The 23,803-nt window shown below is 54.4% G+C and overlaps 11 protein-coding genes across 11 annotated transcripts; 5 read left to right on the top strand and 6 right to left on the bottom strand.

Moving 5' to 3' along the window:
- Positions 1–952: 952 nt before the first annotated feature.
- On the top strand, positions 953–3,466 carry CLAFUR5_03118 (putative 6-phosphofructo-2-kinase; the record flags this gene model as incomplete). Its single annotated transcript, XM_047902266.1, has 1 exon — positions 953–3,466. One exon carries the CDS (start codon positions 953–955, stop codon positions 3,464–3,466), a length of 2,514 nt encoding a protein of 837 aa, XP_047758030.1.
- Positions 3,467–4,011: 545 nt separating this feature from the next.
- On the top strand, positions 4,012–4,787 carry CLAFUR5_03117 (uncharacterized protein; the record flags this gene model as incomplete). The annotated part of the gene is made up of 2 exons (XM_047902265.1): positions 4,012–4,145; positions 4,211–4,787. The coding sequence occupies 2 exons, from the start codon at positions 4,012–4,014 to the stop codon at positions 4,785–4,787; spliced, it is 711 nt and encodes a 236-aa protein (XP_047758022.1).
- Positions 4,788–4,923: 136 nt separating this feature from the next.
- On the bottom strand, positions 4,924–7,683 carry CLAFUR5_03116 (Spindle pole body component alp4; the record flags this gene model as incomplete). Its single annotated transcript, XM_047902264.1, has 3 exons — positions 4,924–5,247; positions 5,299–7,286; positions 7,347–7,683. The coding sequence occupies 3 exons, from the start codon at positions 7,681–7,683 to the stop codon at positions 4,924–4,926; spliced, it is 2,649 nt and encodes an 882-aa protein (XP_047757869.1).
- A 337-nt stretch (positions 7,684–8,020) lies between these two features.
- Positions 8,021–8,916, top strand: CLAFUR5_03115 (putative proteasome subunit alpha type-5; the record flags this gene model as incomplete). The annotated part of the gene is made up of 4 exons (XM_047902263.1): positions 8,021–8,045; positions 8,102–8,114; positions 8,165–8,587; positions 8,640–8,916. 4 exons carry the CDS (start codon positions 8,021–8,023, stop codon positions 8,914–8,916), a joined length of 738 nt encoding a protein of 245 aa, XP_047758020.1.
- A 1,177-nt stretch (positions 8,917–10,093) lies between these two features.
- CLAFUR5_03114 (L-arabinitol 4-dehydrogenase) lies at positions 10,094–11,360 on the top strand (the record flags this gene model as incomplete). Its single annotated transcript, XM_047902262.1, has 4 exons — positions 10,094–10,373; positions 10,439–10,971; positions 11,022–11,088; positions 11,152–11,360. The coding sequence occupies 4 exons, from the start codon at positions 10,094–10,096 to the stop codon at positions 11,358–11,360; spliced, it is 1,089 nt and encodes a 362-aa protein (XP_047758021.1).
- A 271-nt stretch (positions 11,361–11,631) lies between these two features.
- Positions 11,632–11,829, bottom strand: CLAFUR5_03113 (uncharacterized protein; the record flags this gene model as incomplete). The annotated part of the gene is made up of 1 exon (XM_047902261.1): positions 11,632–11,829. One exon carries the CDS (start codon positions 11,827–11,829, stop codon positions 11,632–11,634), a length of 198 nt encoding a protein of 65 aa, XP_047758026.1.
- A 203-nt stretch (positions 11,830–12,032) lies between these two features.
- Positions 12,033–13,474, bottom strand: CLAFUR5_03112 (uncharacterized protein; the record flags this gene model as incomplete). The annotated part of the gene is made up of 2 exons (XM_047902260.1): positions 12,033–12,631; positions 12,760–13,474. 2 exons carry the CDS (start codon positions 13,472–13,474, stop codon positions 12,033–12,035), a joined length of 1,314 nt encoding a protein of 437 aa, XP_047758027.1.
- Positions 13,475–14,618: 1,144 nt separating this feature from the next.
- CLAFUR5_03111 (N-alpha-acetyltransferase 35, NatC auxiliary subunit) lies at positions 14,619–17,443 on the bottom strand (the record flags this gene model as incomplete). The annotated part of the gene is made up of 7 exons (XM_047902259.1): positions 14,619–14,953; positions 15,006–15,269; positions 15,333–15,634; positions 15,701–16,557; positions 16,651–17,040; positions 17,108–17,370; positions 17,419–17,443. The coding sequence occupies 7 exons, from the start codon at positions 17,441–17,443 to the stop codon at positions 14,619–14,621; spliced, it is 2,436 nt and encodes an 811-aa protein (XP_047758024.1).
- A 278-nt stretch (positions 17,444–17,721) lies between these two features.
- On the bottom strand, positions 17,722–18,132 carry CLAFUR5_03110 (uncharacterized protein; the record flags this gene model as incomplete). The annotated part of the gene is made up of 3 exons (XM_047902258.1): positions 17,722–17,805; positions 17,911–18,025; positions 18,101–18,132. 3 exons carry the CDS (start codon positions 18,130–18,132, stop codon positions 17,722–17,724), a joined length of 231 nt encoding a protein of 76 aa, XP_047758025.1.
- A 293-nt stretch (positions 18,133–18,425) lies between these two features.
- CLAFUR5_03109 (Cytochrome b-c1 complex subunit 2, mitochondrial) lies at positions 18,426–19,901 on the bottom strand (the record flags this gene model as incomplete). The annotated part of the gene is made up of 3 exons (XM_047902257.1): positions 18,426–19,363; positions 19,419–19,593; positions 19,656–19,901. 3 exons carry the CDS (start codon positions 19,899–19,901, stop codon positions 18,426–18,428), a joined length of 1,359 nt encoding a protein of 452 aa, XP_047758870.1.
- A 686-nt stretch (positions 19,902–20,587) lies between these two features.
- On the top strand, positions 20,588–22,575 carry CLAFUR5_03108 (DNA-directed RNA polymerase III subunit rpc3; the record flags this gene model as incomplete). The annotated part of the gene is made up of 2 exons (XM_047902256.1): positions 20,588–21,445; positions 21,499–22,575. The coding sequence occupies 2 exons, from the start codon at positions 20,588–20,590 to the stop codon at positions 22,573–22,575; spliced, it is 1,935 nt and encodes a 644-aa protein (XP_047758869.1).
- Positions 22,576–23,803: the final 1,228 nt, after the last annotated feature.

Raw genomic sequence — 23,803 nt, 5'->3', positions numbered from 1 at the left:
ATTACTGCGACCATCGTTGGCGACTCTTGTGTTCAAGAGCAGGATCGCATCTCTCGCACTACTCCGCTGAGGAGTGTCATGCTTTCTTCCAAGCACTCGAAGCCTCATGATAGCATTCAAATCAATGTCATCTTCATCAGAGCAACGAGTGGTTCGATGTAGCATCGTCTCTGACTGCGAGAACGGGGGGCAATCTGAGAGCGAGTCGTTGGTAGAACGGCTTCCCACATCCCGAGATGAACTTCCGACCGTCTGCGGCATGCCAAGGCATTTGACATGGACCTTTGACAAGCCTGGCAAGGTCAGACCGATAAGCGTACGACTCCTCGCAGAAGCAAAGAAAGGCCGATGCATGAGGAGAAGCGTGTCTCGTGTGATCTTGCGTGAGCTGCGCCTTAACGTCGTCGTCCTCTTCACTTCATTCTTGTGCTCGCGAGTACTGTATTTCTTCCGCTACATACCTGGCCTGAAATTGCGCCACGTTTTCGGATTTCAACTGCCATGTGCCCTGGATGAACTCAAAAAAGAGTTGAATGCTACCGGCGTTTGGGTGCGAGCATTGTCCGGGCGTGCCTGTGAGGCTGTGAGGCTGTGAGGCTGTGAGGCTGTGAGGCTGTGACTCTGCTCGCCCCGAAGCGTACGTGCATGTATGTTCACTCGAGCGCTGCAGTTATTAGCACGGCAGGCAAGAGTCAACACCTCCCGTCCCGTCCAGCTGAAGACACTTCCATGTTCCCGCCCTTCGCAAACTCTTCGCAAAGATGACGACCGACTTGAAGTAACCGCCTGGCGTCCTCTGCAACCACACATCACGCCTGCCGCTAGGAGCATCTTCGGTGCAGCCCTGCATTCGAGCATTCCTCCAATCGATCCCGCCGTGCCCGCCTGCCGCCGACGGCCAGCGTGACATCAGACATCCATAATCCAGTCGCATCCTCGTGCTTTGCTTGACATGCCTCACGGCACCGCGTGGGCCAGCAGCAATAATACAAGTAGCACATCACAGCCGCAGCATTACGTCGCGCCGAGCGACACCGCTACCATCGACAACGTGCATTCGGCGGGAACATGTTCGTGCGTCGCTGAAGATCATTCATCGCTAGGACAGTATCGCCGACGCCAGAGCCAGCTCTCCAAGCTAGCAAAGTACGCTATGACAGCCAACGGCCACCAGACTGATCATCGCCGGTGGAGTAACGAGTACGACGTCGTGCCGGATGACAAGCAAGTGGATAAACTACGGAATGAACTCGACCGTACACTCAGCCAGCACCGCACCACGGCTGACGACAATGTTCTCCACGCACCCTTTCGCACACAATCCGACAACTTCGACGCACCTGCCGCACCTGGAGATATCAAGCGGCCACCGCGAGTTCGAAGCTCGCTCGGCGCCGCGCTGCATGCTTCCATACCTGAACTGAGAGGCGCAACCATGGCAATGAACGACACGCCCGCCACAACTGCGCCTAGCAGCCCGAATCTGAACGGCATGTCGTACGGTAACGATGTCACCAAACCACCAACGCCGATACGCCAAATGTCTGGCACCTCGACACCGCGAGTGCGCCCAACTACCCTCGACATCCCTGGTCTGACCAAGAGCAAGGTCTCGCCAGATGGACGTATCGCTTCGAGGGACGTCGGATCCAAGCTGGTCATTGTCATGGTGGGCCTGCCAGCGCGTGGCAAGAGTTACATCACGAAGAAGCTAGCCCGCTACCTGAACTGGCTACAGCATGACACAAAGATCTTCAACGTTGGTGAGAGGCGTCGTGTGGTAGCTGGCGGCCCCAACAGTCTGGAGAAGACCAAGAGCCAACAGATACGAGACGAGCGCGAAGAGTCGCGCCGGCTGAGCCACCTCCCAGGTATTGGTGGTAATCAGGCTGAGCGCCAACACTCCGTTGCGCAGATCATCCTCAACGGCGACACGCATTTGCAGCCACCGTCGACACCGCCTCATAGCACTCCCACGACCGAAGCGCCAGCATCAGATCTTAGCGCGAAGCACGCCGGAGATGAGCTCGAGGAAGACGACTTCCAGCAAAGGCCCGACGCGGATCGCAAGCAGAGCTTAGCAACAATCGTGCTAGCTAAAGATGCGCCTGAGATCAGTGAAAAGAAGAAGCAAGAGGAAGACGAGAGCCTGGAACAGAACTCATCTTTCTTCGATCCTCAGAACAAGAAGGCGGCACAAATTCGAGAACAAGTTGCTCGAGAGACGCTCGACGAGCTGCTAGACTACATATTATATGGTAATGGTAGTGTTGGCATCCTCGATGCGACCAACAGCACGATGGCACGACGAAAGATGATCATGGATCGGATCAGGGAACGAGCAGGGCCACAGCTGAATGTGCTCTTCCTCGAGTCCAGCTGTGTGGACCAGGACCTATTGGAGGCCAACATGCGCTTGAAGCTGAACGGCCCCGACTACAGAGAAATGGACCCTCAAATTGCTCTCGCGGATTTCAAGAAGCGAGTGTATGAGTACGAGAAGGCATACGTTCCATTGGGCGAATACGAGGAGAAGAACAACATGCCCTATATTCAGATGATCGACGTGGGCCGAAAGGTGATTAGCCACCAAATCAAGGGCTTCCTGATGGCACAAGCGAACTACTATCTACTCAACTTCAACCTGGCGCCACGGCAGATCTGGATAACGAGACATGGCTTGAGCATGGACAACGTGTCCGGCAAGATTGGTGGAGACAGCGATCTTGCTCCCGAGGGACAGCAGTATGCTAAATCGCTTACTCGGTTCATGGAGTATCAGCGACGCGAGTGGGACATCAAGCAAATCGAGGCTTTGCGCAACACCCACTTCCCACCACAGCCTGGTGATTCGACACCCCCCAACCCATATTACAACCCACAATTGCCTGGCTCGGATGAAGGTGCTTCGATCATGACAGACGCAACGGACCTTGGTTACGAACCAAAGGCTTTCTGTGTCTGGACGTCCATGCTGAAGCGCAGCATCCAGACTGCTCAGTATTTCAACGAAGAGGAATATGACACCAAACAGATGCGCATGCTTGACGAGCTCAACGCCGGTGTGATGGAGGGCCTGACCTACAATTGCATCTCGACTCAGTATCCAGAGGAGTATCGCAGTCGCAAGCAAGACAAGCTCCATTACCGCTACCCTGGTCCCGGCGGTGAGGGCTATCTCGACATCACCAACCGTCTGCGACCAGTCATTGTCGAGTTGGAGCGCATGACAGACCACGTTCTGCTCGTTGGCCACCGCAGTGTGGCGCGTGTGCTGCTTGCATACTTCCGTGGACTCAAGCGTGAGGAAGTCGCAGACTTGGACGTGCCATTAGGCATGCTGTATTGCCTCGAGCCCAAGCCATACGGCGTCGATTTCCGAGTCTACAAATGGGACAAAGCTAGCGAGTGGTTCTACGAGGTGCCCGACTTCAAGCTGAAGCGCGCAGAGGACGATATGATGTAGGACGAAGAAGACTCCTCATGAGGCGTGATGATACGAGGCCAGATGGTGATACGATAGAACAGGCGAGAACTGGACAGAATTGCTTTGGATGGCTGCATGGGAAGTACTATGACATTAGCGAGCATAGCGTGGGAGTCGTGACTTGCTTTTGAGCCTTTTTGGGTGGTGGCCTTAGGTGATTATGCTGTACTGATAGAGGATTCCGGTGGTCTTAGCGAGGAGTTCGGGCGAAGACAGCACCGGCATAGGTAGCCCCAGCTGTACTTGATACTCTACTTTACAATGGCACCGCATTATGTTCACTCGTGCAAGGCCGTGCTGCCCCAGGGGCTGACTAGCGCGGATCTGGGAACTTGCGATGGCAAGCACAGCTTCTACATTAGCCATTGACAACAACATCAACACCTCTCACCCATGAAACACGGAGCTGCGCAATCGCATCAGATCTTCAGCCATCTGTAAGCACCCGTGCAGTAGAGCGATTGCACAGATAGCGAAGCCGAGCTTTCGAAGAGAACATTGAACACTTCCTGCCTGAATTAACCATGGACGACATAAGACAACACATCTACCTCCGCATCCCACCTCTCCACTCCCAACCCAGACCCACCTCCAAAACTCGCGACGAACGCATCAGGACCATCATCGCGAACCTCGATAAGCAACACCAGCAAGTGCGGTAAATAACAATGTTCCCCGATATCACGTCGCACTTCACCGTTCACTAACCACCCCCACCCTCAGCAATAACATCGCCACGGCGGGAATATCCCACTACACATCAAGCCTCCAAAATCAAACCCAAGCCCATACTGACAACGACAACAACGACGACGACGCAATGGAAATATCCCCAACCTCACCCTCCCCACCACCCCAGGACTACTCCGGCGGTAGTCTCTACAGCGACGCAACCTTGCACCTTATCGCGAACCTCAACACGCCCCACGACCCAAGGAATGGAGACCCTTGCTTACCTCCCGGCGGTCAGATTCCTCCACCAGTAGGAGTGGTGCAAGCGGAGGCGCCGGCGGGGATGAAGGCTGCGAGGGAGGTGCTGGAGAGGATTAGGGAGTATGATGAGACGGTGAAGGCGGGGGTAGAGTTTTATGGGAGGGCGTTGGAGAGGAGGGGGAGTGCAGGTGGTGCTTCTGTACCTGGTTCGGGCCCTGTGGCTGCGGCTACGACGTGGAATGGTGTGGTGGCGGCGAGTGGGAGTGGGGGTGGAGGTATGGCTGGTGGAGCTCATGGACCTGCTGTGCATCCTGATAGGATGAGGCAGGTTGAGAGTAGGGGTGATGTTTTTGGGAGGAGGTGGTGACGAAAACGCTCAAAGGTCATGTTCTTCATGATATCAAATCAAAGCAGCAAGCAAGCAAGCAAGCACGAGACGCCTACGCTAAACGATATTCGCTACCAACCGTCGGACAATTTACCTCCCAGCCAGCTCTATGCCGTTATCCATATGCGCCCGGACCCGGACCACCTCCAGGACCACCTTCATTCGCCATACTTAATCTCGCGCAGAGACCCAGGAAGACGACTGTCTCCGTCGCCGCGAGGTAGTTGAGAGCATCCAACAATATCTTCAGATGCCGACTGAAGTGGTCCTCATACTGTTGCAGAATCGAAAAGAGTTTGTCCAGCTTTGCAGGGTCGTAGGCTGTCTGTGAAGCTGAGGAGGGCGATGCCAGATCAGGGTCTGCAGAGGCAAGGTAGCGGGAGAGGGATGCGGTGTAGTTGGCGAAGAGGGTGCAGGTTGACATGACTTTGGAGTTGATCTATAGTAGTGTTAGTAGCGTGTTTGCGAGCAGATGTTGGGAGCGACTTACTCGTAGCAATTTCGAGTTTGTTAGCATGCACTCTTTCAAGCATGTGGCGAGGAAGTCGACATGATCCTGCATGAGCTCGTCCACAGTTCTCTTGATCCTGGGTTCGGTGTCACTCTTGTCCTCCTCACCGGCGTGAGAAAGTCGAGACATGAAGGCCAGCCAGTTTGGCTCGATCACTTCGCTGGTGCAGAAGTAGAGGAGCTGTTGCACGAAGCACAACATTCTGCTCCTCAAACACCAAGCTCGTCGTTTCCAGTTCTCAATCCTCTTCGCCACCGCAGGATCACCTTTAGTCTTGTGGTGCCAAGCTCTGACTTTGGTGTGTTCCGTCCATGAATTCGTCAAAAGTGTTTCCAGATGCCTCAAGCTTAGCAGGTATCGAAATAGCAGCTGATATCGAGTAAGTGTCACTCGGCTGACGACCAGCGACAGCGGAAACGGCACGGCATAATCCAGCGTGAGCGCTTCGTAGCCGGATATCTCCTTGCCGTCCTTCTCGACACTCGTTGCTGCCGGGTTGTACGATGAAAGTGAGGTGGCATCGGCGTCCATACCCTGTACGTTGACGACACGCATCAGCCAACCCGTAAGACCAACGTCGTTCATAACGACCTTGATGTCTTCCTTGAATGGGTCCTCTGCGGCCACAGATCCAGGTTGACGCAGCACGATATCAAGTAAACTCTGCAGCTTTCCCACATTGACGTTCTTCGCGGTCTTCCGAAGCTCAGAGTTAGTAAGCTCAAGGAAGTACGAGAAGAAGTCGCTGCGGTCCAGGAAGAAGTAATGCTTCAAGCTTCGTAACCTTGAAGGTAGCTCATGGGTCGTGAGAAGAAGTGTCATCAGACTCCTGTTCGCGAATGCGTATGCACCGCTGACATTCTCGATAAAGCGTGGATCGTCGAATGTATGTGGAAACTCAGCGCTGGAGGTCAAGTCTCTGCTCAAGTTCTCGATGCCGCCACATTCGCGTACCACGTTCAAGTACTTGCCCGCAAGTAGTGCCTTGTCTTTCAACGACTCCAATTGTGGCGGTACCAGTTCCTGTCGTATTGTGTATCGCTTCTCCCAGTATTCATCAGTGTAGTCCTGTTCGAGGCCTTCTCGCCGAATCGACTTTTGTTCCTTAATCAGGAACTCCTGGTGAGGATCACGAACGTTGCCGTGATGCAGCCATTCGTTGAGCATGGCCATGTATGGTCGACTCGCTTCTCGAAGGAGAAGATTGAGTAGTTGCCGAGCTGCTGGATCTCCTGCCATAGCTGCAGATCGCTTCGCAAGCAGTTTCAGGACAGAGCCGCCTTTGCAGACTTTCTTTCCCGGAATGCCAGTGTCCTTGCCCTCTTTCAGTGACTCCAGAATGTTCTCAAAGTCATCCGTCTGGTCAATATCGTCCTCGTTGTCCAGCATGCTGTTCTCCTTTAAGATCTCGTGAGCGACACTGTACAGCTGAAGCATCATGTGGGCCGTTGGTCTTGTATGCAGACTGAGTTGATGCAGAGTGAAGCGCTCGTTGGTCAGCATCTGATGTTCTAGCTGAGCGACCAAGATCATATAGTCCTTGAGCATCTTCCTCATGGCTGCGCATAAAGCGTGATTTACCATGCCCATCTCTTCTCTGCTCTGCACCTCAACAAATGCCTCAACTGCACAGTAATGCTTGGCCGTCTTGACGATACTATGAGCAAGGTCGCGTAAGCTCGGATCCAGACCCGGCTGGACGTTGAAAGTAGGTCCTGCCAGCTGACTCTTCTCGTCGAGAGGATCATAGGCGTTGGCATAGCGAATGTACTGTGCCTCACAGCCCATAAGCACGAATAGCAGATCTTCGATGATTGCTCTCTCCTGCGCGTCAAGAGAGAGGCTTCCCAAGGGTTGTGGCTGTATGCTCGCGGGCGCTTTCGCTGCGACCGGGGCAGCAGATATTCGGGAGGCCAGTGGAGCAGAGGAAGGTGCTAGTAGTGTTGCGTGAGGACTCCATGGCTGTGCTACCTACAATCAGTGTCTGAACGTACAGCCGTCGTCTGGCAGACGCACAGGCTACATACCCGCTGCCTCCTCCGGCTCTCGCCTTACAGACTTGTCCTTGGAAGACGGCCTCTCGATATCGAAGCTTTTCCTGCCATTGCTGCCATCGAACTGCGTCTTGGTGGGACTCAGTGTTCGCCTGATCAGAGTGTCGCGCGTCAAGGTGTCTCGTGTCGTCGTCTCGGTCGATTGCGTCTTTACGCTATGATGGTGCGTCGATCTCGAGTCGGTTCGTCCATCTTCGGTAGTGGGTGAAGCGACGTTGGAGGCCGTGGGCCGGCTCTTCGGCTGTCGCACGGAGGCAGATGCTCTTCGGTCAGCGATGGTGGCAGCTCGCGAAGGCGGGTGGGAGGCCATGTCCTAGATTGTGTCTCTCCATGGGCCGTGGTGTGGCAGTCAGGGTCGTCGGCGCATGTTTCCCTCTCGATTGTTTCGACAGAATCCCCGCCAGCCCGCGTTGGCGTTGCGCTTGACGTGCAGCTTTCGCGTCTCGCCTTCAAGTTGCACAGACCACTCGAGCTCAGGCACCGAAGCTGTCGTAGAGCGTCACCCAAGAAACATCAACTCGCTCAAACCGTCAACACTTCCCCACTCACGCAGCGCTACACCTCCCGTACTCCAGCACTACCGTCGGCGTATACAGCGACGAAGCGTCTGACACATACTTCTCCAAACAACAAACACAACCGCCAACATGTTCATCGCGCGATCCGAATATGGTAAGACTCCAAGCATAGATATGTACTCAGAGATGGCCTTGCTAACAGATGGACAGATCGTGGTATCAAGTATGTCTTGTGTACATGACTCCCCACCAGCGACACTAACACACCACTAGCACCTTCTCCCCAGAGGGCCGTCTCTTCCAAGTCGAATACTCGCTCGAAGCCATCAAGCTCGGCAGCACAGCAATCGGCATCTCCACCTCAGCAGGTGTCATTCTCGGCGTCGAGAAGCGCATCACTTCCTCCCTCCTCGAAACGTCGTCAGTAGAGAAGATCGTGGAGATCGACAGACACATCGGATGCGCCATGTCCGGCCTTCAGGCCGATGCACGGAGTATGATCGAGCACGCACGAGTCACATCGCAGTCACACGAGTTCCACTACAATGAGCGATTAGGCGTCGAGAGCTGCACACAGGCCATCTGTGATCTGGCGCTGCGCTTCGGTGAGGGAGCGGATGGCGAGGAGAGCATCATGTCGAGACCTTTCGGTGTGGCGCTGTTGATTGCAGGCTACGACGAGGACGGCCCGTCACTGTGAGTGGCATGCAATGGCGAGACAGATCAAGGCAGCACTGACACATACTAGCTACCACGCAGAACCCTCCGGCACATTCTACCGATACGACGCGAAGGCCATCGGCTCCGGATCAGAGGGTGCCCAGGCCGAGCTGCAGAACGAGTTCCACAAATCGCTTACCATGGAAGAGGCGGAGGTCATGGTCTTGAAGACATTGAAGCAGGTCATGGAGGAGAAGCTCGACTCGAAGAATGTTCAATTAGCCAGCGTGACCAAGGACAAGGGCTTCAGGATCTACACAGATGAGGAGATGGCTGGCGTTGTGGGACGACTAGAGGGCAACTAAGCGCTATGATCCATGGCTTTTAACGAAAGAGAAGCGTGAGAAGTGTACAGTACGGGATACAGCATCGCGTGGCGCTGAGGCGTTGCAACAGCCGCTCTGGTAGAGCAGGCTGCTCCAATGCAATGACTGATCTGGATGCAGTGAGTGCGATCATCACATGCGAGAAGCCATTGCAGGTATGAAGAGAGCGCGGAACAATCGCAAGGCAAGTCAAGAGCAGCTCCATCTCCGTTTCTCCTCTCCTTCAAGTCGATCCCATCATCAACGAGTTTCGTGACAGCCTCGACATCCACAATGCATCTCGTAATCCTACTCCTTTCCCTCATTCCCGTGCTCACCTACGCCCAAAGCATTCAAACTTGCTCCAACGCACCGATGCGACCACACTGCGCCCGATACTGCAGCAGCTCATGTGGCAACGCAGTCTACAACTGCTTCGACGGCAAGACACAGGTGTTACTCAATTGTGGTGACTGCGAGTATGTTGATGGTAGGACGGAGGCGGCTTGTGATGTACGTGAAGCCGAGCGAGGTGAGGTGGGGAGGTAGATGCTAACACGGTGACTTATAGCCAAACTTTGTGAAGTAACCTACTCGCAAGGAAGGCAATCCACAACCGGCGAAGAGGACTGCTGTGCCGAAGTTGGGATTGGGGCCATAGTGTTCGGGGAGAGGGAGGTGCAACATCCTACTGGATCGTCGAAGGAGGGTCATGAGAGGATGGCGAGGAGGACGGCGGGGTTGGGGTAGACTGAAGTAAGGATGGACGGACGAATCTCAGGAAGAGTTGCTGTTGGATGGGAACAAAGACCATTTGTAGACTTGATGAAGGGATTCGGATATAAGGTCTCTTTTGGCGAGTGTCACTATGTGAAGCAAAGATCCCGGATTCACAAACCCTCCAGAAGCGATGGCCCACATTGTGTACACGGCATTGAGGCATCACAAGCGCAGGCGCAGAAGCGCGGTCGATGAATGAAGCAACTGCGGGAAGCTCAGCTTTATCGAACGCCGGTAGGAAGCGTACGGTACCTCTTCTCCGTACCGCACCCCATTTAACAGGGATGAGGTACGTGAGGGCTGCTGTGCTGTTACATCAACACCGTCAGCTCTCTTTGAGGGGTATATAGCAAGGCAAAACATCTCTCTACCCACATGCCATTCCCATCTCATCGCCATGGCGTCCTGCACAGAAGTTCTCACTCGCAAACCTCACAATATCGCCATCTCAACGAATCCACAACATGGTCTAAACGTCTTGATAACTGATGTTCCGGAACCTGGACCGAATGATTGTTTAGTTCACGTTCGAGCTACGGGAATCTGTGGAAGCGATGTGCATTTCTGGAAAAAAGGGAGGATTGGAGATTCGGTGATTAAGCATGATTGTGGACTGGGACATGAGTCGGCGGGTATTGTGATCAAGACGGGGAGGGATGTGAAGGGCTTGAAGATTGGTATGTTTCGATCTCGATTGCTGAGCTTAATACTCTGATCTGTTCTGATGGTTCTACCGATGCAGGTGATCGAGTCGCTGTCGAATGTGGCATCCCCTGCTCCAAGCCTTCGTGTGAGCCATGCCGCACTGGTCGATATAATGCTTGCCCTGAGATCGTCTTCTTCTCTTCGCCACCAGTCGATGGCACACTGCGGAGGTATCATGTCCATCCAGAAGCTTGGCTGCACAAGCTGCCCGGCTCCATTAGTTTCGAGGAGGGCGCATTGCTCGAACCACTTTCTGTTGCTCTTGCCGGCATTGAGCGATCTGGTCTGAGAATGGGTGACCCGCTCGTGATTTGTGGTGCTGGTCCGATTGGGATGGTGTCGTTGTTGTCTGCGAATGCTGCTGGTGCCGCGCCAATTGTGATTACTGACATTGATGAGAATCGCTTGAAGATGGCGAAGTCGCTGGTGCCGAGGGTGCGGACTGTGCTGGTAGAGAAAGGTGTTGAGGCAAAGGCTGTCGGTGAAAAGATCAAGGAAGCTCTTGGCCAGGAGGCGAAGCTTGTGATCGAGTGTACTGGTGTTGAGAGTAGTATACACTCCGGCATTTATGTGAGTATCGTTCCGAGTCTGCTTCACATTGTGCTAACCAAAGTATCGAGGCTGCCAAGTTCGGTGGCACAGTGTTCATCATTGGGGTTGGCAAAGACTTCCAGATGATACCGCTCAGTAAGTTATTCCCAGTCGAAAGCTTCGACGTCTGCGGAACACTGACTCAGTCTTTGCTTCAAGTGTACGCCTCTTTTCATGAGATAGATATCCGGTTCCAGTTCCGGTACAGAGAGACGTATCCGAAGGCCATCATGCTGGTATCGGAAGGACTCATAGACCTTAAGCCGCTTGTCACACACCGATACACGCTTGACGAGGCGAAGCAAGCTTTCGATACTGCTTCGACGCCGTCCGCCAGAGCAGTGAAGGTGCAGCTTTTGGATGACTGAGTGACCCGACGACACGTACTCAGTCGAGACAGAACCTCAATCCCACCAGAGCTGATTTTGGACGGATCAAACATCGTCGAGGAGGCGCGCGCGCTCTTCGATCCACCCATCTTCTCGCCAATTCGTCGCTCGAGTCTCTGTATCGCGTCTGGGGCCATTGTGTATGTGGTGTTGGTCGTATTCCCCGCCTCGAAGTGCCCACAGGGCCTCGCGAGTGCATGGTATCTGCTGCGGCCTAGACGACAAGAGGATCGGCCAAGCCCATCGAGCTTCATATCACACGGCGGCTGCGCCTGCGACGTTCCTTTTCCATCAACTCGAACTCGATGGTCTTGTCCTTGGAGCCAAAGCAGCAGAGCCAGCTCAGCTTCCTCCGCAACTTTTCCTTCAGCGTCTCTGGTCGGTAGTGAATGCTCACCAATGTTCCTGATCGAGGTAATTGTCCTCCGTTATCTTGTATGGTGGTCATGCTGCACGTGGCGCTTCACGGACGGGATGCTGCTGTGCTAAGGTTGGCGGTCGTGTAAAGATGCGGGTTGTTTGAGCCGTGTTTGCCGAGGAACAGCTAGAAGCTTTCCACATGAGTGCGTGTTCGCGTTGGCGGGAAAGGCGCGAAGATAAGACCCCGCAAGCATGTGAAAGTCGTTGTGACCCGCAAAGCTCACTTGAGCATCACGTTGAGTCTTCGTCATTCACTAGGTCGGAAATCTTGATCTTGCTCCTCACACCTGGCATTTCGTGTGGAGCCCATCTTTCGATCGCTCCAACACTCTCTCTGAGCGAGAAGTTGGCATTCGCCTCATCATCCTCCAGCAGTCGTTCCGTGCCACTGCCCACAGCCATGATCCGATCGGACCAACGCATCAATCTCTTGACCAATGCTGGGAAGTCCAGTCCTTTCATGCCGCCTCGCATCTCAATCATACGCTTCTGAGCTGGACGATGAACACACGCCGAAGCATACTTGTCACCATACATGTGTTCGTGCAACGCTATTCGACCGACTGCCAGAATAATGGCATCAGAGCAGCAACGCTTCTCGTCGGTCAGTGCCTCGTTGATGCACTTGATGGCTTGCGCTCGCAGCCAATACATGATCTCGCTGCGGACTGTCCCCAATCTGATCATATCGCCGGAACCGAACAAAAGGCGAACGTAAAAGAGCGCAGGCTCCGAAAGTGCGTTCTGCGTCATGAACCACTCCCACTTTACACCTTGTTCGTCTGAGATCTTCAACGCTGGCCAGCCGCGTGGTGCGTAGACTGTCATCACTGTCAACATGATCAGTATCATGTCATACAACAGCGCCCTCATGGCTGTCAATGCCCAGTCGGAGATGAGCCCCCCTGCAAGGAGGTGCTGAATTGTATATACTCAAGCATGATGGTCATGTACTTACTATGATGGAGGATATGGCCGAACCAAGGCTGATATGCTACAGGGTAGCAATGAAACGGGTCCATTCGGCCTTTAGATGGCGATGATTCTGGTGAAGACGGTGGAGTAATCCTGGCGAGGTCTCCAGTGCGAGGCATGGACTTCTCTGTGCCATCAGCCATACGCTTTGTACGCTTTGGAATGATATACTGCGTGCTGGTGACCGACCCGAGACTCGTGTTGGCCACTCTACGCTTCATTCGACATTGTGGGCACTGGCACGGCGTGTCCGGATGCACGGCATGGACTTGTGACACGCCCGCCTTGGTCGCGGGAACTTTTGCGAGAGCTGCATGGTAGAGCGCTATTGAGGATCCAGCTCCAAGGCCAATGTATGTTGGTTCTGTAGGAGGAGGTGTTGCCGGTAGAAGAGCCGGACCAGGTGCTACAGCTGGTGACTGGCTCCTAGCCGTTAACGGCCCGGCTGCAATGGGTTCGGGCTGCGATTGTTTCGGGGTCGATGTAGCCTTTCGTTTTGGCTCCGGCTCGACGAGAAAAGCACCTTGGCCACTGCCAGAGGTCTCAAGCTGCTCGAACATCTTTTTCCTGCGTTCCGGCCATGATTTGAGGGCAGCTACAGACCGCACGCGCTTCTTGTTCGCCGCTTGGGACTTGTCGTTAGGATTGCCGGTGCTGACGATAAAGTCAATCTGCTTCGGCTTCTTCTTGTCGCCCATTGTACAGTCTCGCGAGGCGGGTGCTTCGTAGGATATGCCACATCGTGTACGAGCAAAGAGGAATGCAGGAGGAAGAAGTGATACCGCAGCTGCATTGCCCGCTCAGCCCTGGTCGATGCTAGTGGAGTCTCGGTTATTCTAATGACCATCACCCGCTTAAAGCACATCCGATCTTCGACGGCAGGCTTCAAACATGGCGTCAAACTTGGCTGAAGCGCCATCTTCCTGCCACACCACCTCATCATCGTTCGCGAAGGAGCGCATCCTGTGTTTTCTTTTTCTGCTCGCGACCATCTGCTCATCTTGAACTCTTGGCGATGCTGGATGATATCGCTGCTTCGACTGGGTACGCCCTGGCACGCCCCACAGCATAGATGGTGTCACGAACCACGTACGAGGACGCCCACGCCGCCATCGGTAGCATGCAGCGGGTCAAAGATGCCGCCATGAAGACTCCACCTTCTGACATGGCAGACTGCAGCTTGGGAAAGTGAGGCGTCAATTGTCAGAACTCCAAGGCTCCAACAAGGCCAGGATGAAAGCGACACGCCTGACGATCTCGGCAAGCATCGATCGTGAGGGAACAATTGACGTATCCCGATAGTCTGGTGTTACAGGAAGGTAACACAGCAGCAATGCAAATCTCCAGGCGCCGAACTACTGGTCAGCAGATCTATGTGCAACGTATGGCACCGTCTCGCACTGTATACGAGGCTCGAACACTGGAAGACTCGCTTAGGCATGAGCACAAGCGGCAAGTCTTGACTTCATAGGTGCCTGGAACTTTTGTGCTCAGATGGATCATCGGATCTCTCCAAAGTGCGACGCTTTTGGACCGACGTGTCATGTCGGCGGCCAAAGATCCGCGCCTTGCGTGAGATTGCTACTATGGAACCGACAAGTTTGACCAGACCAGGTTGCGTTGCGGTGATGCAGATGCCAGAAATGCTTCAGCAGCGCGTCGCGCAATATACAGTACCACGAACCTGATGGGGCTTACGAAGTTTGAGATGCGCTCCTGTAGTACAGGGGACTGCCAGCAAGAGGCAGAGGTTAATGGAGCTGTAGAAAGGTCGTTGGCCACCTCACGCGAGGCACTATTGCGGCTGTTGGCTTGTCCAAGCTGCTCATATCCTTTCCGCCCTCATGACTTCTCCTTCTTCTTCTCGCTGATCTGCGGCACGACCCACCATGCATGCTGTCGGTGCTCTGGCGGCAAGATAGTCAACTCGATGAACTCGCCATAATCCTTGCCCTCTTCGAAATCAAGCCCACCATGGCCCTGGCAAATCTGCAGGACCCGTAGCGTGTTGATACCCATGTCGAAGGTCGTGCGCTTGAGCAGGTCCAACTCGTCTAGCCATGCATACTCTGTACCAACAGCCTTTGCCTCCTTCGCCAATTTGGTAAGCTTGGCGATCATATCCAGAATTGTCTTCTTGTTTGCCTCAATCACACCGGTGACTCTTATGATATACTCTGAGATCTGTTAGTACTCTCGACGAGGAGAAGACTGACGCCAAGGACTCACTCTCGTTAATGGGGATGCCACCCGGGCGACGCCATGTCTGCGCTGCCTCATCCGCACGCAACATTGCTGCTTCGTCTCTGGCGCTGCCGGCTATCAGGGGCTTCAGACGCGCCTCTTGGCGTAATCGAGCTTCGGCCTCGGACTGGTTCGGTGGTTTGACGATTTTCATGTGCTCCAGCATGCTCAACATCCATCCGATCGCACTGGCCATCGTGTTCTCCACCCTCTGAAACAACACCAAAACCTCGACATAGCTGACGCTGTCTACGTCGGAGTCAGCACAGCGAATTTTGGGGCTTAGATGGGGTCAGAGCCCAAGACACATACCGCTGCATTGCCTTCGCCAGGCCATGAGTTGCTGCACGTCTTTCGGCGAGCCGACCAGATCGCGTTGACCTAGGATGCGTAGATCCTCCAGCAATTTGCCATGTAAACGCTCTATGGGGCTGATACCCTCGTCTCCTTCAGGCATAATCGTGGTTCTGAACAACTGATACATCCCGAGATACTCGTCTGGAAGATAAATTTCGGTGTCGAAACCCAGCTGAATCACCCAGCGTTTGAGCTGTGTGTACTGGTATCGGGTCCAGTGCGTCAGAGGCTTGAAATGCTTCCTGTTGCCATCGTCCCTATGATCGGCATTCCGTCAGCTATAGGGCATATTTCGGGCTCATGTCGATCGTTGCGCAACGTACCCTCTGATGAAGCCATGGCTTCGGATCTTGTTCAGCTTTTGGTCGTATTGAGGAGCCTCTTCCAACAGCTTGGACCATGTTATCAATTCGTTTGCATAGGATCTTCTCATGCGGCAGCGGTTTTGGCACGCGATCAAGTACAGGTCCAACCAAGCCGTATAAACCATGGTCATGAAGCTATTCATGATCTCTGCGGTCTTGTGGCGTGGACTGCTTGTCAACTCGACCTCGAACGAAGCTGGATCTGCTGTGTCGAATCCAGGAAGTACTAGTTCTCGAATATCTCTGAGTAGAAGGTCGTGGTGTGGAGTACTCGTACTCTGCGCAACAGGCTCGTTCAATATCAAGATCTCTTGCATCTTAGCTCGGGCGAAGGTACTTGGGTGGGGATCGCGGTAGCCAAAGGCCCAGACCTCACGAAGTAGTGATTGTGGATTTTGTCGCAAGTCGGAAAGCAGCACATGCTCAACGACCTGGAGATCGTCGCACATCTGACTCCATAGCTCGCACGCCTCGCTCCAAGTTATGGTAGGCTGAGGGCGAGGGGGTGTACTTGTTGCCAGCTGCCGCTGTACTTTGTGTGAGAAGGCCTCTGGCACAGGGCGTGCCAAGTCATGTCCGTGGAAGTTCATGACACCCTGTTTGACGTGTCCGTACCCCTCGACAGCCGTCATCGCGAGCAGCATGTCTATTCGGTTCTTGATTCGTGATTGCAGCACTGCGGCGCGCCCTTCTCCGAGGTTGGTCTTACGTTCGTGAATCCAGTTATTGGCTTCGATGAGGCGCTTCCTAGAATCCTCCGGAGTCAAGTATGGTAGTAACTCACGACCGAATAAGTAGGTGACGAAATCTTCCTCCTAGCACGGGCGTATCAGTCTCAATGTGCGTATTTAAGCGTAGCACCTCGTTGTCGGCCACCAGTCGAACTCTGCGAGACTCGAGGGACGTACCTCATAGTATGTCTGACCCTGTATTGCTTCGAGAGCAAGCGCCACGCATTTGACTAAACTCACGCAGTAGGCTTCTAGGACCACATGAACGAGCCCTGTTCGTATTGACTCTTCGTCCTTTTCCAGATGAGCCTCGACTCCCATGGCGCCCTCGTCCCGTGCTAGGTAGTACGGATACTTCGTCTCTGGGTCGATCAACCGAAATACATGGAGTGACGTGAACACATTCTGCGACAGCGGGTAACCGGCGTGGAAATTCATCTCGAGGCAGAGAAGCTCGTCCATGATCCAGAGCACCTCTTCGAGCTCACGGCCAGCAGTGACGTCGAAATCGGGCTCGAATGAGTCGCCATCTTCGATGTAGCCGCTGTCCATTTTTGGGTCCATGATCTGTGAATTATCAAGGTCAGCCATGCGACTGTGCAGGCGAATGAGAATTGTGGAACCGGGAGTGTACCTCGAGAGCACCCACTGCCTCGAACAGAGTGAAGAATTCATCCTTTACCAGCTCTCCGGGTGGTAGCTGCTGACTAGCTGCCACAAAATCTGCAGTCACATCGCGGATGCTTCTTGTGTACGCAGGAGGCACCCTCATCTGAGCAGCCTCTTGCCGTAGTCTAGTCTCTGCACCGAACCGGGCTTCCGCGGTTGCCTCGTCGGAAAGATCATCTCCGTGATGGTTGCTGTTGTCTATGCTGTCGTCGTTCAATCGGGCCGTATCTGTGGCTCATATTAGTCTCAGCAGGTGCGGCAGCTGGGAGTTATTACCACTGGCCTGGCCATCACCAGGCATATCAGCGACACGACAGATTCAAGGGTCACAGGTGTGCGATGTTCCATTGTAGAAAAGTTACAGAAGGCAAGTATTGAGATCTTTGAGATGCGAAGCTGCAGCGAAGCTCGGACCCCTTGGCGTTTTCTGGTGACGGTTCTATATACACATGATACAAGTGCTGCTGTGCGCTCAGATGGCCTCTGGGTGGTACGAGAGCGTTTTGTTGCCTCGTAGTATTGTGCCGCGCTTCATGGAGACTGCCCTGGAGTCCTTCGCTTTCGTTCCAAGCCCAGCATCTACTGCGCGGACTGGCCAGCCTGCTGCTGCATAGCGGACTGGTTGGCCTCCTCAACCGACTTCATCTCACTCTGCTTGCCGTTCTGTATGTCGAATATCATTAGCGATTTGTTCCCTTGCCCATGTCGCACCTCCGTGTCCTCTTCGCGCAGCCAGCGCTTCATGGTATGGCTTCAGGGTGTCCTTACCTCCCACTTTGCGAACCTCAAGTCCATCTCTCCTCTCCTCTCGGCCTGCAGTCTCTTATCATCCTTCAGCGAGCGGCGCACAACACGCGAGGCGACGGCCAGGTAGCGGTTGTAGCTGTAGAGAAACAATCATCAGTACTTCCTCGGTCGGCAGGCGCGGTGCGGGATCGTTTCAGGCGCCTCAACGTACGTGATGCCAGCGGCTTTCCACGCGAATGCCATTGTGTCCGGTGTGAGGTGTGTTTGGGCTTCGTAAGGTGGTCTGGGTGCTGCTTGATGCGATTCGAGATGCACGCCGGTCGATGGAGGAGCTCGGAAGACGGAAGCTCTCGCCGAACTCAATGCGACAAATGGCACGTGATCTCGATGAAACGATGAGAGCTGCAGTGAGTGATCGTGAGCAGGACTTGTTAACAAGAGACATTTTCATAAATATGTACATAATCAACGAGCGCTTGTATTGTATTGGTACAGCTGACTATCTGCGCCGTCACTCAAGAAAACTTCTATGGTATTTACACTTTCAGGCCAATCTCCTCTGCATAAGGTAGCTGGTACAGGTCGCCGACTGTACTTACGGAAGCCTTGTTCTCAAGACCCTCCTTGGCGACCTGCTTGACCTTGTCCAATGTCACACCATCCAGGGATGATGCAACTTCGTTGATCTGGTATGGCTTGCCGTCACGGACAAGGCCAGCACCAGTGTACTCGATTGCGGCTTGTGTTCCGGACGCGAATTCGAGCTCCTTGAACTTCGCGAGCGCCTTGGCCTTGTTGAAGTCCTCCTCGCTGATGGTTTGTGCTGCACCCTTAAGAGCCTCAACAACCTTTGGTGCCGTGGCGCGGATGTCCGAGGCAGTACCATTCAGGCCGATGGTGAGCAGGCCAGCATCAGTGTAGGTGAGCGACTTGGTGGAGATGTGGAGAAGTGGTGTTTCCGCGGCAGCCTTTGCAAGAAGAGAGAAGCCAGGTGCCCACTTGATGCTGGTTTCACCACCAAGAAGCGCTGCGAGGACAGCCACTTCCGGCTTGTAGAAGGAGCCAGTCGCGGAGCTGGAGCCAGGGAAGGCCAGAACCATGGAGTTGCCAGAGCCGTGAGCAATGCGCTCCTCGCCACCGTAGTACTTGCTCTGCTCAGACTTGATCTCGTAGGTTGACTGCTCAGAAACGTCGGTGAAGAACTCGCCAACCCACTTGGTAAGAGCTGACTGCTCAATACCGTTTCCAACGATCGCGAAGTTTGGCTTAGCGTATGCTGCTCCGGCATATTCGGTCAAGGCATCGGCTGTCACATATTTGCTGAACACTGACGAAGTCGGCTTCTCGGCCATTCCGAGACCGCGGTGGAAAGCAAGACCGTGTGCGCTGTCAGTAGCCAGGGAGAGAGTGTTACCAATGTGGTGCTTGGAGTTGAGTTGCATCACGGGAATGACCTCCTCGTTCACGATGTGCTCTGCAGAAGTGTTAATAGGCCGGACCATTTCTATCCATACTCTTGCAGTACTCACGCTGGTACTTGGTCATGCTCACGACCTCGGCGAGCAGCTCAACAAAGTATGGGAGATCATCGCGAAGGAACTTGGCACCGACTATGAGGTTCTCGCGGGTGTGGTTGCGGAGGAGCTCTGAGCCCAGCAGCTCTGATTCGCGTTGTATACGGAGAGTCGATCGTCGCTCGGTGGACTATGCATTGATCCTCGTTAGCCGTAGTGTCCTCATGCTCTACCGCACGTATTCCACCTCACCTTAAACGCGTAGCGCTGCAGCGCCTCTGCAAGGCCTGGGACTGGCTCGTATCGTGTGCCGGCCTTGGTGACGAGTGCGAGTGTAGAGACGGCGCCGGGCTGATCTCTGCTGGCGACCTTGATGCCATTGGCATCGCCAGTCTGGTATGCTAGGGAGCCGGTCGCCGCAGCATAGTTTCTCGACTGCTGCCACGACTGGCGCGCAGCTCGCTGGGCCTGCCTGGAGATGGCAGAGCGCGCGATCATGGTTGTAGAGGGCCCTCGCGGGGATGGGTGGTGTATGCGGAGTGATGGTCGACGGCAATGGCAGGCCAGGCAAAGTGAAGCACAGCACTCACAGCTTTCTCGAGCATCCGATCTGCCTCCGGGTGTGCCCCACGGGCCGGTGACAAAGTTGTTTGCCGTCTAGCGCTTCGATCCCTCACAGAAGCGCAGGCCGTTCGAGGGTTCCTGTAACCCGTGGCATGCAGCTGAGTAGCGAGGTCAGGCTCATGCAGTGGAGGGAGCAGCGCGTCGAGCGGTCTTGAATCTACAGACAAGCGTTCTTTCGGCAGCTTTCCAGCATTGAAGTCGTCAATTATATCGGCGGCAACATACTTTGTCACGAATCACCAGGCCTTGCCCGTTCGTCAGATGGAAGCTGCGCGCCGTGATTGGCTTGCGGGCCGAGAAGTGATTCTGCGCTGCAAAAGGTCTGTCACGCTCCCACTACTGTCTTCTTACAATGAGGACCGGCGTGTGACTGTGCTCTGTGCTGCTATTGTTACAATCACACGACTGACGCTCACTCGCAGTCGCTACCAATGCGCACTTTACGGTAGCAACACGCAGTCCTCCAAACGTGAGAGGTTCGTTGCACGCACATCTCGGCTACCCACCGCATCAGGAATTGTCCGCTAAGAAGAGGATAGGTTTTGAGGACTTTACAAACTATGGAAGAACTATGCGCACTCCTCGTGCAAGAGACGTGTGGCCAACGGGCGAAGAAAATTTTTTCCACTCTGGCGACCAAGGGCCGTTTGTCCCACATCCAGCTTCAACAGCACACGCGCATACCAGCCCGCCAGATGCGCCACGCCCTCACCGTCCTGATCCAGCAGCATCTCATCCGCCACCACACCGCCGACGACGAGCTCACCTTCTACCAAGTCGACTGGCGCAACACCTACTATCTTCTCCGATCCAATCGCATCATCACACTCGTCGACGACCGACATGGCGAAGGTGCGGGCAAGATCATCTCCAACCTGCTACAGCTCGGTCATGCTCGGATAGGAGATCTCGCACAGGCATTCGATCTGGAGCCCTCGAAACGTGACAGTGGAATAGAACGCTGCGCTGAGCACATGAATGGTGAGGTCAAGGTCAATGGCGTGGATAACAGTCACAAGGTGCAGCATGGCAAGATCACCACCGTTCCCCAGTTCCACGGCACTATTCGCAGGTTGCTGAAAGCAGGCTTCCTGATCAAATTCAGCCCACGCATGTACAAGCCATCCGCAGATCTGCAAACAGAGGCCGAAGAGTCGGTCATTAGCGACTCGTTCCCAGACCGCAAGATCACAGGTTCGAAGAAAAAGAACGAGTTCGAGACAGCCGTCCGAGTGCTCAAGCGAAAGTGGCGTGATGCCGACGACTATAACGAGTATCGAGATGTTGACTCGAGGGGCATCATACACCGTCCAGGAGAGCCAGTCAAGCGCGTTAGACTCAACGGCGGCATGACGAACGGCGGCCACTACAGCCACGGCGATGACGACCTCGACGACGACAACGCTCCAAGGCTTCCGGTACTGTGTTGTGGCCATCCTCAATGCAGAGTTCCGTCGCTAACACTGTGCAGAACGAGATGATATTGAAAGTGAACTACGCTCAATGTATTGCAGCTCTGCGCAGCGATCGCCTGTCGCACTTGGCTGAGCCGTACCTTGGCCCTGTCACTGCCAACGTCTATGGCGCGCTTCTGCAAGCACTTGAGACCAAGGTCCGTGCCAAAGACGATGCAGAGCGATCGAAGAAAGACGATGATGATGAAGACGAAGAGTCCGACCTTCCTGTTGCCACCACGGCAGAAGTGGCCGACTTACTCGATCCAAGCCTTGACCTGAACCTAGGCATCCACTCGGACATTCAAAAGGTCGACAGCAAAGACAAGAAGAAGAGGAAACTTGTCGACAACGAGTTCGCCGACATTGGCATCAAGCAGGAGATCGGTTCCGAGTCAGAAGACGACGACTATCAAGTCAACGGCCACGTATCGTATGAGAAGCGCACGAAACGCTTACATCTCATCGAGGATCATCTCAGGCTCCTCGAAGAACATCCCAAGACGTTCTGCAGGCGCGTTGGCGGAGGCGGAGGCGGCGAGTGGAAAGTTCACTTTCCGTCTCTCACTGACACGCTCATTCAAGCGGATATCGACTCCACCGTGTCTGCGCGATACGGCAAGATCTCTGTAAGAATTCTTCGACTGCTCCGAGAACGTGGCCGGTTGGAAGGGAAGCAGATTGCAAATCTTGTCATGATGCGCACCAAGGACGTACAAGCGGTCCTCACCATTCTACAGTACGCTGGATTCGTCGAGTCACAGGAGATCCCCAAAGATGGGTCACGGCAACCATCGCGAGCTGTATACCTGTATTTCCACGAGCAGTCTCGAGTACAAAGCTTGATGCTGCAGCAGACTTACCAGAGCATGTCTCGAACCCTGCAACGTCTTGGGCGCGAACGAGAGACTTACCGCAGCATTATCGAGAAGGCTCAGACGGTTGCTATGAAAGATTTGCCACAACCAGATCGCAAGGCTTTGGCCGAATGGCGAGAGCTCGAAGAGCGATTATGGCTTGGAGTTCAGCGCATGGACGAGCTCGTGGCGCTTTTCCGGGACTTTTCAGGTCGAGATGTTTCTTTGGTGTCATGATTATAGGGCTATCCGTCCAGTGGGCTGGATCAAGACTTTGCATGCAGCGATGGCGTTCTGGTCAGGACTACGGTCCTTTTGCACTTGCATATACTGGCGTTATGGGCTACAGAGCGACACGACGTGAACGTGCTACGACTCCTCGGGACGGCATGATTGCGATTCCGGAGGCAAAAGGCGTATCTCAGGGTGGCTCTGCTGAGAGTCTCAGCTATTGCTGGACTTTGTGATACCACTTATACCATCGACTTACTACTTACTGTACAAACAACCAGAGATCAAAAGCTTCGACATGTCAATGTCATCTTGCTTCGCAGCTCTCACCTTCATCACACTGCTTCAGACATGGTAACGTGTAGTCGCCCCAGGAGGCTCTGCTGTACGGCAACGCTGCCTACCAGACCTGATGACCCAGGCAAACTAGCTTTCGTGGTTCACACTATCTCGTTCCGCCAGCTACCGTAACGGTAATGTACGTGCGAAGTGCCCATGGCGTGAGTCTTTCGGCAGTAACGATGTCAGCTACAGTATGGTACTCTGACGAAGCTCGTTCCATACCAGAGCTTCTTGCTGAGTGCTACAGAACTGCCGCATGATGTAACTCGTTGTCACCAGGTCCAACGGCATGGGTGGCATGCTTTCAAGTACCATCGAGCCCACGCCCGCCTCTGCGACGAGTGATGCGCTCTCTTTGTGACCGCTGATCATGCCTCGTCGTAGTACGAGAGGTAGCAGGAGTGGTGACCTTCAGCCGATCAGAGAAGTGGCACCTTGTGTCTTTTTCCAGAGCAGCGGTAAGTAATGCGCTGCCGTGTGTCCATCTGCACCAGGTTGCAGACAGTCCTCCGACGTTGGTGTTGTTGTATGTTTGCTGGCCTGAACCTCAGCTTGTGAAGGCTCGGATCGCTCGGCAGATCCGACCGGGCGGCGCCGATGTCAGCGCTCCTGCTCCATTGGGCAAAGCGCAAACGGCTCTCGACAACTCCACCTGAACTTGCTTTCATTTCTGCGCCAATCACGTCCTCCCCTTAACACTTCACAAAGACGACTACGGCTACGATGGCGAGCGCAGTCGTTGCCACACCGCGGGACCAGCTGTTCGTGGTCGTCGAGTGCTTGTTGCTCTTGCAATGTACGCAAATCAACGGCGCGCGTTGTCGGACCTAGCGTGGCCTCGCTTCTGTGGCGCACCGCTCGTACGGCAAGTTCAACAAGTCGACTGTGCTTG

The sequence above is a fragment of the Fulvia fulva genome, chromosome 2 (assembly GCF_020509005.1).
Source record: "Fulvia fulva chromosome 2, complete sequence".
In the NCBI taxonomy this organism is placed as follows: domain Eukaryota; kingdom Fungi; phylum Ascomycota; class Dothideomycetes; order Mycosphaerellales; family Mycosphaerellaceae; genus Fulvia; species Fulvia fulva.
Note: the sequence above shows the minus strand (reverse complement) of the source record. Positions and strands in the feature narration are given on the sequence as shown.